At 42.8% G+C, this 15,736-nt stretch overlaps 1 protein-coding gene across 3 annotated transcripts in view; it reads right to left on the minus strand.

Moving 5' to 3' along the window:
• PACS1 (phosphofurin acidic cluster sorting protein 1) overlaps positions 1–15,736 on the minus strand; it is a 169,750-nt gene that overhangs the window by 28,360 nt on the left and 125,654 nt on the right. For all 3 annotated transcript variants that reach the window (XM_075837401.1, XM_075837400.1, XM_075837399.1), the window contains 3 exons: positions 12,605–12,647; positions 12,329–12,464; positions 11,907–12,103 (listed from right to left, as the gene is read on the minus strand). In XM_075837401.1, coding sequence (XP_075693516.1) covers positions 11,907–12,103; positions 12,329–12,464; positions 12,605–12,647 — 376 coding nt within the window. The remainder of the gene's footprint in view (positions 1–11,906; positions 12,104–12,328; positions 12,465–12,604; positions 12,648–15,736) is intronic.

Raw genomic sequence — 15,736 nt, forward strand, 5'->3', positions numbered from 1 at the left:
GGACCGCTATATGAGACAGAAAATGTTCCAAAGACTCAACCATGGTGTTGGCGAGTCTGAAAATGTCCTTCAAGGCCTGGGAAAAGCGCTTCATCAAGGTGTTCCACATTTTTGAGGGGGCTAACATCCTGGGGGGTCCTGGATTGCAAACACTATGAGCAGAGTGGGTTATAACTTTTTTTTAAAATTCAGTCATTTTGATTGAAAATTTAAATTAACATTACAAAAAGCAGGGCAAACCATTTCCTCTATCCCCCTCAAAAAGCAGAGAAATACAAACATCTCAGAGTGCACAAGTCCAACTGCCATCCTGCAGGTACTCCAGAGGTTCTTAGAAAATCACTGTGCTCCAACAGTTTCATCAAATATACATGAATGACAACAGACGAATTGTAGGTACCCAGATCCTCTCCCCTCGCATCAAAATCATAAGTAACAGTATTTTCCCGTCCCCAATGCATAGACACAACTCAAAATCAACACAAGGAATGTTCCAGTAACCACCGAGCCCGAAGCTGGTCAGTACATAAAATGTCTCAGCGGGATCCCCTATACAAGCCCGAGGAAGTACCTTGTCAATTCTCTGGATGCCAGGCCAGGCGTATCAATCCAGAGGGCCCACAGGCTTTCAAAATTTTGCCATTGCCCCTCTCTTCATATATAAACTTTTTTTTAAAAAAATTTACAAGTCAATTCATTTTACTGAGAAATTCCTGCTTTGTAGGGCTGCTCTCTTCTAACCAATGTTGGGCAATCAATTTACGAGCCATATATAACATTTTAGCCACCGCTAGCTTACCGGGCTTTGTAGTCCCAGTACACAAACAAATTAAGTCATGGCAATAATGGCCCGATAAACCTTGTCAATAACACCCACTACCCTTCGCCAGAATATTTCCAAGTCCGGATATGGCCAAAGCATATATAACATGCCAGCAGCATTGTTTACATCGTGTTTAGAACGCATCAGGCAGAACACCTACGTCATAGAAAAATTGGGGAGTCTTATAGACCCTATGTAATAAGTATAATTGGGAGAGCCTATGAGCCTGACTCAAGGACAACTGTGGTACTCATTCTAAAAGTTCCTGCCATTGTTATCTTCCAATGGCCCCAGCTCTGCTTCCCATCTTTCCTTGCTTCTCACTGGGTACTTAGAGAGCACCAAATAAAAAAACAAAACCCTGTAGAGCCTGGAGACAACTCCTGAAAAACTCTTCATACTTTCTAAGGTTTGAACAATGTTGTTAGGAGTCAGAACACAACCTGCACCACCAGCACAATCAGCTTGGAAAGCATGTCGTATTTGTAGGTATTCATAAAAATCAGAAGAAGAGATATCACAAGTACATAAAGCCACATCTTTTACTATCTAAATCAATCTGGTGAGGCCTGCCTGCTGCCACGCACTCATGCCCTCCAACTGGTGAATACTAGGTAACCATGATGTGCCTCATATTGGTGTATACTGGGAGGCTCATTGTATGGATTGTAGGTCCCTCTCTTTATGTAACAATCGTATAGTGGGAAAATGGGGCGATGGAAAATTAAACTAATTCGCCTCCAGCGCCTCATACAAACTGCTGACCTCAAGAAATTCCTGCAATAAAACTTTGAGGATCCATCTCCTTTCCCTCCCACCCTCAGATCTGTTGAAGCTGCGCTGCTAAGAAATAAAGCCAGGGATTGCCAGTCTGCCATGAGCCATTTAAGAGGTCTTCAATCTTATATGTGCAGTAGCATTCTGGCATGTCAACCCCCTAAAGAGTCTATTAACATAATAAAAATGTCTAAGTGGATTCGAAACTGGCGCATTGTAAAGTAAGTAAAGCAATTGTGGCATCCAAATCATTTTAATGATAGAGGCAGTCTGGCCCCGGCCTCCATTCTATGCCTGAATCTGCCTATTATGGGGAAAAGAATATAGACTTTTCATAGTCTGAAACGGAGTCGAGATACCACCACCCCTAAGTACTAAAATTCAGAAACCACCTGAAATCCAGATCGGGCATATACCTTTACATCTTGGATGATGGCCATGGGCAATAATGTGAACTTAGAGAAGTTAATGACTAAACCAGAACAACCGCCAAATGCAGATATAGTATTCATAGCAATACCTAGAGTCTCCCTAGTATTGACTAAGAACAAAAGGGCATCATCTGCACTTAGCGCCACCTTCTCCTACATCCCTCCTTGGCGAAATCCAGTAACACCAGGAAGGGTGCGAAGAGCAGTAGCAAAGGGTTCGATTGCCAATGCGAAAAGCAGGGGAGAAGGGGTCAGCCCTGTCGTGTACCCCTACTTAAGACAAAAGGGTCAGTCAAATATCCATTAACTCTAATTCTAGTGGTAAGTTTATCGTACAACAATTTTAACCAGGAAATAAATGGATCGCGCAACCCAAATTTCATTAAAACTTCCCAGAGATAGACCCACTCTACACTATTGAACGTTTTGGCTGCGCCAAGGGAACAAATTATTCGGTCTCCGGGTTTATCAACTGGAAGCTGCATATTAAAATAAAGTCTGCAAATATTAACAACAGTAGACCGGGCTGGCATGAAACCAGATTGGTCAGTATGAATAATGGAAGAAATCACGGTCGACAAACTAAGAGTCCTTTTACATGGCCCAATGTAGGCCGTCCAAACGAGGCAGCTCATTGATCGGCGCTTGTTTGCTCCTTTCACAAGGAACTATGTATGGGAACGAGCACTTGTTACTACGATTGCTCGTCCCCATACACTTCTATCATGTTGGCAGCACGTCTCCCTGTTTACACCGGGAGATGTGTTGCCGACTAATATATTTTCGGGAGAATAAACATTACAATCAGCCGATGAACGACCGTCTGCTTGTTAATCAGCTGTATTCTCTATACAGAGCAGCTGTATCGTTCGCTAAGCCCTGAATCAGTCAGTCCCGCAGACCTGACGGGTTCAGTGAAAGTGGGTCCTGCGTGTCTCTGACATGCAGGATCCACATGTAATATATCACATCTACGTTCATAATTTAGATGTGAAAGATTATAGGTGGATCCTGCGTGTCAACCCGACAGGAACAGGATTTAGCTCTAGATACAGCTGCTCTGTATAGAAAATTCAGAGCAGCTGTATCTCAAAAAGTAAAACAAATTTTTAATAAAAACGAATTAAAAAGTTGCACTAATTACGCTACCTAACCTTTTTATTATTAAAAAAAATGCCTTTCAAAGGTTTACATAGCTTTTAAAGGTTTTCCTCTATATTCTTTTCATCCTTCACCTCCAAGTGCCTCTGCTACGGTCTCATCATCCCTATAGACACTTCGCTGCCCCTCATGTAGCTCACCCACCATGTGCCTTGCAGCCCTGGTAATGCCTCCCTACTTGCCAGACATCTCCCTGCCAACATAGTGCCTTGAGGCCCCTGATGGCACATCTACACGCCCCAGGTGCCTCACTGTACCTGATGGTGCCTCACTGTACCTGATGGTGCCCCTCTAGCCTACAGGATCTTCCCCACAAACCATGCGACTCGCTGTCACTAGCAGCTTCTCCCCACCCCCAAGACTTGGGACTTTTTTTTTTAAATGTAACAAAAATAACAAAATAGAGATTCAAATCGAAAATAAGCCATTGTGTTGAAATAAAATCTAGATAAAAAATGTTGCCGAAATCGAAAAGTGTTGACAGAAAAAAGGCTTGGAGAAAGTAAAATCGCCTAAAGTACTGCCCCTCCCGGCTACACATGTGCAGCCATGACTTTTGTTAGAATGGGATTTTGATGCAGCATGGGTAAGTATTATTTTTAGAATATCAGTAATATCTTTATAATTTGAAGTATGAGCTGTTAAAAAAAACAATAGGGGGAAAATTAGAGTAGCGAACGTCTTATTTTTAATGTAATTAGATGCTCTATCCATCATCCATTTTTCGTAACTTCTCTTTAATAATCTAGATTCTATATCTTTGCATTGATCAGACAGAACAGTATCATCGGAACAGGCTCTTTTCCAGCTCTAATGAACTGTCCTTGCGGTATCGTTTTTATAGTGTGAACAGGATGACTACTTGATGCATCCAAGCTAGTATTCCCTGGTGTGGGTTTGGGATCAAAGGACGTGATCACACAGCCATTCTGTGTCACCTAATAAAAGTGTTATCCAAAAAGGACATGTTATCCTTCGATGTGGCACTTGTACATTGGATATTTAAAGTGTTTCCATTGATGAAGTCCACAAACTGTAGTATGTACGCCACATCTTGACCCCACACCAGTAAGAAATCATCTATGTAGCGCCCATACCACACGATGGCTTTACGAAATGGGTTTGATTCAGAAAAAATTACATTTTCTTCCCACCATGCCATATATAAATTTGCCAAAGATGGTGAAAATCTGTAACCCAGCATAATGCCTTCAATTTGTAAAAAATATAAACTGTAAAAGCAGAAAAAATGACGTGTCAGTAGATAATAACTGACATTAAGATAAATTCCTGTGTTTCTGCTGTATAATTGCTATATTTGGTCAGATGAAAATTAAAGGGGTTGTCCACTACTGGACAACTGATGAGCTATCCACCGGATAGGTCATCAGTACATGATTTGTGGGGTCTGACACCCAGATCCCACACCGTTAAGCCGCTCCGGCTGCCACGGAGCACCGGACGAACATGACGGAAGCAGTTGGTTCCGGCCACTGAATAGCGGCCGAGCTGCACTACTGCAGCTATGCTCCTATTCAAGTGAATAGGAGCAGAGCTGCAGTTCGGCTGCACAGCCGCTATTCTATGTACGGAGCCAACTTCTTCCGGCTCTGGTCATAGCTTAATGGGCCATAACATCCGATGCCCAGACGCAGCCGGAGCTGCTAACGGTGCTGGGTCCGGGTGTCGGCCCCGCACCGATGATATTCTGATGACCTATCCAGTGGATAGGTCATCAGTTGTTCAGTAGTGGACAAACCCTTTAACTACCTGTATCACGAGGTGGTGGAGAATATATGTGTATGAGCCCACCACGACTCAGGTAACCCAGCTAAGCTCATCTGACCAAATAAAATTCCAAAGAGACTAGAGCACTTCTTTGCCATCTTTCAGGAAACCTAAGGGTTGCAGATGTTCATCCATTCAGGCACAGGGCCTCTCGTTGAGAGACCCAATGCCTGAGATTATAGGACATAATGGTGGACAGAAACCATCCTTATGTATTTATGTGCCTCCCTCCACTCTAGCATGGCTGTCTGTTCTCTCTTTACAACATCAGGCTGCCTAAAAGAGATATGGGTTGAAGATCCCCTATGTTAAACAAGAATGCATTAAGTGACTACAATGGTGCTTTAAATCTACCTCTATACAGCTACCTATTCCTAACCTACCCATCATTGTGGGAATTGTGAATACGAGCATATCCCACTCATTTGGGACCTGAAGTGTGTACTATTTTTAAGTCACAAGTTTTGTTTATTTTAAAGTATATCCAATAAACGTTATTTATTAGTATTAGTGGATACTCTATTCCAGTTAAAACATTATTACTACAGGGTTGATTTAACCAGTCATGGTATATAACCAGTGATTAATCTGTTCTCTCTTTACCACAAACAGTCATTCTAGTTGTTGAACTCTCAGTTGCAAAAATTCTACAAATTGAGGTATTTTGAGTTTAGCTCTGCTTACTTCCTGTATAATTGCACCCCTAAGACATGCCTTCATGGCATCCCATAGGACACCCGAGGAAACCGTACTTACATTTCATCTGAAATATTCCCCCAGAGAGGTTTCTATTCTGGAATGCTCAATCACCGGGAGCTACAATGCATTAAAAAGGATCATAAATGCCATGATGGTACCTGAGCTGATAATGGGCATAATCTCAGCACTGAGGACGAGTGGTCTGAAAGAACTCTGGGTAAATATTAGTTGGAGATCAGTTGTTAAAGAATACGTTCTGTACCTACAGCAAGATCAATAGGTGATAGCGTGTCGTGAGACCCTAATGGCATGAGAATTGTCATTTCCTTGGATGGCGAATCCGCCAAAGATACTTATAATGTGGTGACAGAGCCTCTTTAAACACATTAATAAAGACCTACACCATTATAATAGGAACCACTAGCATAGTTTTAACCTAGGACATTGTCTCTAAGAACAATATGAATATAAGAGGGTGGTATATACAGGGAGATAATCAGGTATTCAGTAAATATCTTAGTAAGGACAGACATATCTGCCCTCCTGATCCAGTTTAGAAGCAAAACAGTCAAATTGTATGGATTTATGTATAAAAACACTTACCCCCTCGGGCATAACTAGAAAATGCAAAATGAAACATATGGTGCATCCAGGATCTACTGAAGATACCAGTTGTGTCCCTATAGAGTCTCTTGAAGACAAATTATTGCTAGCATGTGCAATCGAACATCGCAAAACGAGTCAGATCACCCAAACCACACACATTTCAGCTTAAAATTGTAATCTCCATGGTCATAAATGGAGTGTATCATATCCCACAGTATTGCATAAGAGTACAACATTCCCTTTTTACACCACAAGATGTCAATAAAGCATCCCAGGCTGTACAGAAGATACCATGTTGGACTTGCAAATAACCCCAGAAGACCTAAAAAAAAAACATTACAATAGCAACAAAACCCGTGTATTAACGCTAACTCAGGAACAGAGAGCAGGTCAGGGCACCCGTCCTTCCTGAAACCGGACATAAAAACACAACAGATGACAAATCAAATAAGTCATTCGGTAGTAGCTATGAGCCTCCCGCCCTTGAAAGGATACATGTGCTCTTTGGGCACTGTAATGCACAGCGCTATATAATCCGGTCACTTGGGGATACCCCCAGCGTATAATATTAGTTCGAAATCAGTGAATTCCCTCTTGCCGCAGGCATTGCACATTCCGATCCATCCAGCGTGCCGCAGCTCTAGGATCCTTATAGAAATTGGTACCATCTAGCACCGCAATACTCAAAAGAGCTGGGTAGAGCATGGAATAAGGCGCTGCAAGTACTCGCAGGCGACGATTAACATCCAGAAAATGCTCCCTTCGTTTTTGAACCTCTGAAGAAAAATCTGGAAAAAAGGCTATTCGCTAGTCATTAATTGTGATATCTGACTTGTTTCTAGCAGCCTTTAGGATGGCGTCCCTATCTTTGTAGTGAAGTAACTTTGATAGCACAGGGCGTGGCGGGGCTCCCTGCAGTAACGGACGAGTGGGGACCCTGTGCACCCTTTCCACAGCATACAGTGGAGACAGAATGTCAGAACAAAACATAATTTTAAACCAGCTCTCAAAATGGTCAGTAGGATTGGGCACCTTAGTTTTTTCTGGAATGCCCAGCACGCTTACATTATTTTGCTTCATACGGCCCTCAACTGTCTCGTAAGCTTTCTTTAAGTCATGTCACATGAAAGACAGTTCCTGTCTGAGATACCCTATTTTCAAGTCCAACGAGGCACTGCATTGAGTTACAGCTTGAAATACATCTTTAAGTGTGGGTTCATGAGACTGTTGAACATGGCTGTCCTCCTCTGATTTCCCCTGTGCTCTGGCGTCTACATGTCTGAGAACAGTACTTACAGGAGCGTGCACAGCAGAGGTCTCATTATCCGCTACCTCCATAATGTCCCCCTCCTCCAGCAGTTCATCATCCCCCATAGAGAGCAGTGCAAATCTGTTGTGGTGGTCTCTCACATAGACAGCCAGCTTAGTAGGGTTGCACGATGCATCGAAACTTCAATACTGTTTCGATGCCGTGCACCCTCAAACTGTTCGATACCGTTATTTAATGTATTTCAATACTAAACTGTGCGGCCGCACAGCTCAGCATTGTAACACATGAATGTAGTCAGAGCGGGGCTGCGGCTGTGTAATACAGTCATTGCCCCGCTCCAGAGTCCTGACAAGTCCGCATGATGTGATGTGGCTGGCACTGCAATAATGAGCGGCGGCACGGAAGAGAGGGAACATGGTGGGCGCACTGCAAAACACCCCCATGTTCTGTGTTCAGTGCCTGTGCCGCTGCTCATTAGTGCAGTGCCGGCCGTATCACCTCATGCTGACCGCACGCACACACTTATTGTGAGGAGTGGGGCAATGGATGTATTACACAGCTGGAGCCCCGCGGCGGCGATCAGCGGTAATGTTTACCATCAAAGGAGAAGCAGTTGTAATTCAAAACTAATTCCAACATTTCGATAAATTCATTCTGGTGGGCCCATTCACCACCCCAACCCTCTAAGAAGTGTGCCGATGCTTTTAAAAGTATATTACCCACTAATAGAAAATCAGTCCATTTGTAAATCATTACATTTTCTTAGAAGATCACCTGTATCCAAAACAAATGATGGAAGATGTCGAACAAATGGTTTAAGTTTTTCATCCACATATTTCCCAAGGTGATCAGTAGGTCCTCCGCAACCGGAGATTATAGGTCTCCCTGGAGGTAAATCTTTGTTCTTATGTACCTTGGGAGGTATGTAAATAGTCGGCATACGTGGTTCCCTTACCAACAAAAAATCCTATTCTCAATGATTTATCAGGCTTTCATCTAACGCATATAGCAGTTTCCTATTCAATATACGAGATATGTTATCAATTGGATTAGATTCCATCAAGTCTTAATTTTCTCAGGTAGCAGAGCGCAACATTTTCAAAGATATGCTATTCCAGAAGAAGTACTCTGTTAGATTTGTGTTCGGTTGAATGGTATATTCAGACACTGATTCTTCAGAAGCTCATAACCAAGCAATGCGAGGGCATACACTGTATTATGTGCCTTATACAGAAGAGGGTTGAAAGTTTAGCATGCAGAAGATCAAACACAGTAAACTGTCTAAAAAAAAAACATTGGCCTAGTTTTCCATAGCAACCTGCCACAGTGCAGCTTTTATTTTTCAAGAACAGTTTAGGAAATAAAAAAAGATGAGCTCTGCTTGGTTGCTGGGGACAACAAGGCCAGATTTTATGTTAGACAGTTTTGATATATGAGGCCCAGTAGGTGTACATTACATAAAGTTTTGTACATTCTGGTTTAGTTTAGTTTACTTTAATGTGACCTGTAAAAAAAAAAGAGTTGGCAGTTATCCTTCTGCAGAAAATGTCATGTTGATTCCCTGGAAGGATCTGCCCTACAACTAAAAAGTGTTACCAGATATAATGCCTAGCTGAATTTAAATTCTTACATTGGATCCATGGCCCGTGCTTACGTTTATGTATTTACATGTATAAACAGATTCAGGCTATTCACCTCATCTGTGTGCCAGTTGTATGTGGTAGTTTCATAGAGTTAAGTGTGACGTAAAGCAGGGGGGTAGCTAGGGGGGGGGCAGGCGGGGCATGTGCCCGGGCGCAACTTAGAGGGGGGGCGCCAGCGCCACCTCCTCCTGCACTATAATTGTACCTGTGTCTATAGGACACAGGTACAATTAGAAGCATGAATGGCCGGTTACATTCCGTGCCCGTCCATTCAGCTCTTTTGTACGAGTCGCGCTTCCGTCGCTGAAAGGCCAAGAATGACAGGCAACGTCATCCTGCCCAGCCAATCAGCGCCTTTCATAGACGCTTCGTTCAACCCCCAGGAGACCTGCACAGAAGAGAGCAGGTCTCCATTGCTGCCGGCCGGCGTGAGATCGAGATTATGTGGAGTTTGAACATTTTTTTTTTATTATTGTAATAAAATAAAAAAAAGTGTGTGCCATTATCTACAGGGGGGGACTTTATCTACGGAGAGGGGGACTTTATCTACGGAGAGGGGGACTTTATCTACGGAGAGGGGGACTTTATCTACGGAGGGGGGGACTTTATCTACGGAGGGGGGGACTTTATCTACGGAGGGGGGGACTTTATCTACGGAGGGGGGGACGTTATCTACGGAGGGGGGCGTTATCTACGGAGGGACCTTTATCTACGGGGAGGCTATATACTAGGGTGGGCTATCTATGGAGCACCATATACAGGGATGGGCTATATCTACAGGGGGGCTATATACATGGGTGGGTTATCTATGGAGCACCATATACAGGGATGGGCTATATCTACAGGGGGGCTATATACAGGGGTGGGTTATCTATGGAGCACCATATACAGGGATGGGCTATATCTACAGGGGGGTTATATACAGGGGTGAGCTATCTATGGAGCACTATATACAGGGGTGGGTTTTCTGTGGAACACTATAGGTGGAGCTATTTGTGGGATACTATATACAGGGGTGGGCTATATTTACAGGGGGACTATATACAGGGGTGGGCTATATCTGCAGGGGGCTATATACAGGGGTGGGCGATCTATGGAGCACTATATACAGGGGTGGGATATATCTACAGGGGGCTATATACAGGGGTGGGCTTTCTGTGGAGCACTGTAGGGGGGAGTTATTTGTTGGATACTATATACAGGGGTGGGCTATATCTACAGGGGGGGCTATATACAGGGGTGGACTATATGTGGAGAACAATATACAGGGGTGGGCTATATCTACAGGGGTGGGCTATCTGTGGAGCACTATATACAGGGGTGGGCTATGTCTACAGGGGAGCTATATACAGGGGTGGGCTATCTGTGGAGCACTATATACAGGGGTGAGCTATATCTACAGGGTGCTATGTACAGGGGTGGGCTATCTGTTGAGCACTATATACAGGGGTGGGCTATCTGTTGAGCACTATATACAGGGGTGGGCTATATCTACAGGGGGGCTATATACAGGGGTGGGCTATACGAGGAGCACTATATACAGGGTGGACTATATGTGGAGCACTATATACAGGGGTGGGCTATCTGTGGAGCACTATATACACGGGTGGGCTGTATCTACAGGGGGCTATATACAGGGTTGGGCTATACGTGGAGCACTATATACAGGGCTGGGCTATATCTACACGGGGCTATATACAGGGGTGGGCTATCTGTATAGGGGGCACTATTTGTGGGACACTATATACAGGGGTGGCCTATATGGGGGCACTAGCTACAGGGGGCTCTATGGCAGACACTATCTACAGGGGGCACAGTGTGTGCGTGTGGGACACGGTGTATGGTGCCATTATAATTAGAGGTGCAGTGTATGGCGCTATTATATTTAGTGGTAGTGTGTGGTATAATGATAACTTTATCTTTATTTATAGGTGTAGAAATATTGGAAAAGTGAGAATCTGAAGACATCTGAGCGGTAAACTACAGAAATGGGCTGTGACCAGGAGAAGTCATCATAGAGGTCTGGACCGGATGGAGACAAAGAACTAGAATCTGAGATGACACCGGTGAGTCACTTAATGTAAATGTTCATTCTGCCTCTAATCAGCACTGTAGTCACTGTATGATCTGCAGCGAGATGATGGGTGGTATGATTATGATATGATTTATTTTTTGTGAAAAAGCATCTCCCAGCATATCCTTATCATTGTTCGGGCCATGCTGGGAGCTGTAGTTTTACGCCGTTCAAAACCTGTACAGCAGGGGTTGCACTAAATTGAGCTGTACTTCTGCTGGTGCTGTATATAAGTATTGAGCTTGGTTCTGGGGATGTATTTACGTACTGAGCTTGGTTCTGGTGTTGTATTTATATACTGAGCTTGGTTCTGAGGCTGTATTTATGTACTGAGCTTGGTTCTGGTGTTGTGTAGAGAACTATATTGCTTGTAAAATGTACAATTGTTTTTATGCTCGAGGTACATAAAAAGAAATGTGGAAAAGAAATGACACTTTATTGATTGGTAGAGAAAACAAACACGGCGAGGGAGAAGGAGACGTCGGGAGAGGTTGGGGAGGGGCCAAACTGAATCTTTGCCCCGGGTGCTGGCGAGAACCTAGCATACAATCACAACATGATACATTGATTCAGTAACACAGGAGCCTAGTAATTGAGTAAATAAAAATGTTGTTGTTTGAATAGTATAAGTTACCCTTCTTGTTCCGTGACTCCGTAGTTACCACACTTAGGCTCATACTACCAGGTGGTGTATCTGGTCCTGGTAAACGTGACACAACCACAGAACGGAAGATACTACGTAGCGTGTTCTTCCCTCCTCCCTCTCTCTCTTTTCTCCGGTCACAAGTTAGCCAATAGTCAACCTGCAATCCTAAAGCATCTGGAGTGGTCCTACATAAAGAGAAGCATCAGTCAGGTTCAAAGGCTCTTTCTAATAGTAGAATGCACCGCAAATTTGTAAATCTCCAATGCTACATAAAAGCATTAAAAAGGGAATAATATATAATACAATAAACATTTTTAAGGAATTGTAATTCAGGCCTAATGCACATTTTTGCATTTTGTATTTTAGTGTATACATATTAAAATTTTAAGTAAAAAAACATTTCCTCTGACCCTGTGTTTCCTTGGAGACTAGCACTTAGAGATGGAGAAGATGGAGGTGTTGCTGAACCATCCCGGAGGACCCCGGCTGAAGAGGGTGGAGAGGTAGACGGAAGACCAACACCGAGAGAAACCGAATCCTCTGCATCTGTGTAAAAACAAAACGCAACAAGTTAGAGTAGTTGAGAAGGGGCATGTAAACATGGGACAGAGAGTGAAGGGTGATAGTTGTTAGGATTGAAGGGTTGGTACAGATTAGGGAGTTCTTGTTCCTCACATCTGACATACCAGTATTTGGGGGGGACGTCTCCACCAATCCAACTTTCACCACCTGCAGGAGGACATGAGGGCCAATAAGAGGAGGATACCCCAGAGGATAGAAGAACAGGGATGCACAAGGAGAAAAGGAAAAAGTCTCAATATGTGAAGGTTGTTCTTAAAAAGGGGAATGGGGGAAATGAATGGGAACAAGAGGTATTCATTCAAATGAAGATTAACAAAATATGCAGTTTAAAAAAGGAAGTCTTTAAATTAGAAGGTGACATTATTTAAATCAGGTTTTTTTATTACAAAATTATTATTTTTTTACATCTTTATGTTTATTTTAAGATCCATATATAAAAATATCTTGAAATATTCCAGTTTACCCACTTGCCATTAGGGAAGACACAATAGGCTGACATTTCTTGTTTTCTGCAGCTCATTTTTATCTCCTGTTATACTTTGGTCTCTGGGGGAAGAGCTGTACGCCATCACTTACTTGAGATGTAATGGTCTATGGACCTCTCTCTAACCATAAATTTAAATTAATTGCAGCAGCCATAAAGGAAACACCCCCTGCTGTAAAGTCTATACAGACAATGCAGCACTGAAGTGTGTCTTCACCATGGCATTGGTGTCTAAGTAAACGGACCACCCACTCCCCCTTTTAAACTTCTGGTGGGAGATGCAATTGCACTCGTAGTCAGTACTACCCTTTAAAATTTTTACTTCTACTTGACATTTGACTAATTTACTCCGAGGTAACTGAGGAACAGAATGGTAGAATGTAGTTATAGCTCACCATATTTTAAATATAATGCGTAACAAAAATAAATCCTTCAAGCTACGTTAATCTCTAGTCACATCACGTTTTGGCCAAATGAGTGATGCGTAAGTTTGTATAACAAAAGAGACATACAAAAGTATACTGCATTGTTCCTATAAATTCCTATGACACGGGCGTGTCAGGGAACACTCATATCAAATGGCTCAGAAATAGAGACATACAGCACCAGTTGAAATTATTAACATTTTCCATTTTATTTAGCCGCACCAGGTTAAAATGCCTAAGATCTGCTTTTAGTGAACGCTTGCTAGGCCATGTCAGAGGCTTGTCAGTTTTACACTGACAGGTAATAATAATACACTGCAATACAGAAGTACTGCAGGGTATTATAAAGACAATCAAATTATCACATAGTAAAATGCCCAAGTGGGACTAAAAAAAAAGCTTAATAAAGCTTATAATAAATAAAAATCTGAAGTAAAAAAAAACAAAACATTAAAACCCCCTTTTTTCCCCTTAAAATTTTTTTTGTTATGAAAAAACACCAAAAAAAGTTACACATTTGTTGTCGCCGTATTCGTAACGACCCCAACTATGAAACAATTACATAATTTAACCCACACTGTGAACGCTGTAAAAAAATAAAATAAAATAAAAAATTCCAGAATTGCGGTTTTCTTTTTAAAAAAATTGATCAAAGCAATCAAATAGTTGTATGTACTACAAAATGGCACCAATAAAAACTACAAGTTGTCCCGCAAAAAAAAAAAATGCGCTCATACAGCTACATTGGCAGAAAAAGAAAAAACGTATGGCTCTTAAAATATGGCGACATAAAAACAAACAATTTTGAAAAAACGGTGTAAAAGTAGAAAAACTTAAAAAAAAACTATGAATTTGGTATCGTCCCAATTGTAACGACCCGCTGAATAAAGTTATTATGGTATTTAGGATGCAAAAAAGAAATTGCTGTTTTTTTCTATTCCCCCTAAAAAAAAGTTAATCAATAAATTATATGTACCTCAGAAAGGCGCTATTAAAAAAATACAACTTGACCCGCAAAAAGCAAGCCCTTATACAGCCATATAGACGGAAAAATAAAAAAACTTTAAGGCTATGTTCACACGGAGTATTTTGGGGGAGGAATATCTGCCTCAAAATTCCGTTTGGAACTTTGAGGCAGATATTCCTCTCCCTGCACGCCGATTTTCGCGGCAATTATCGCGCCGTTTTTCGCCCGCGGCCATTGAGCGCCGCGGGCATAAACCAGCGAGATATACGCTTTCTCCTGCCTCCCATTGAAGTCAATGGGAGGTCGGAGGCGGAAGCGCCCGAAGATAGGGCATGTCGCTTCTTTTTCCCGCGAGGCAGTTTTACTGCTCGCGGGAAAAAGACGCCGACGCCTCCCATTGAAATCAATGGGAGGCGTTCTCGGGCCGTTTCTGCAGAGTTTTGCGACGCGGTTTCCACGTCAAAAAACTCGGCAAAATACCCCGTGTGAACATAGCCTAAAGCTTTTTGAATGCGACGATGGAAAAATGTAGAAAATAGCTTGGTCATTAATCCACTACCGGACAACTGATGACCTATCCACTGGATAGGTCATCAGTATATCCTCGGTGTGGGTACTACACCCAGACCCTGCACTAATCAGCTGTTCCGGCTTTCTACAGGAATCGGATGTCATTATACAGTATGCAATGTACGGAGCCAGAAGCAGTTGGCTCTGCACATAGCACAGTGGCTGTGCTGCAGTACTGCAGCTCGGCCGCTATTCCTTGACCGGAGCCATTTGCTTCCGGCACGGATGTCCGGTGTCCGGCGGCAGCCGAAGCAGCTGATCGGTGCGGGGTCCGGGTGTCGGACTCCCACAGATCATATACTGACGACCTGTCCGGTGGATAGGGCATCAGTTGTCTGGCAGTGGACAACCGCTTTAAGGCTTAAAATATGCTGTTTACTAAGGGGTTACACCCTAAAAAAAACATACTGGCATACCAAGAATGCACACTTTTAGGGTCGGTCACAAGTTTTGTAAATACTGTGTTTTTTCCGCAACGGAATTAGTTGTGGAAAATCTGCAGCAAATACAGGAGAAGCACAGTGGATGAGAACGAATAAATCCCATCCACACGCTGCGTAAATACTGAGCGGAAAAAACGAGTTTTGTTCCGCAGTTTGTCAATTGTATTTGCGTAAACGCTGCTTATTTGTTGCAGGTTTTCCCCATTGAAGTCAATGGGGAGATAGCAGTTGTTGCTTTTTTTGCAGGTGCACATAGATTTTGGGGCAATTCTGCCGTAAAAAAAACGCAACGCAGGGAAAAAAAAATCTTATACTTACCCTGCGTTCCTCCCTCCTGCATGGCCTCC

This window comes from Rhinoderma darwinii, chromosome 9 (assembly GCF_050947455.1).
Source record: "Rhinoderma darwinii isolate aRhiDar2 chromosome 9, aRhiDar2.hap1, whole genome shotgun sequence".
Lineage (NCBI taxonomy): Eukaryota > Metazoa > Chordata > Amphibia > Anura > Rhinodermatidae > Rhinoderma > Rhinoderma darwinii.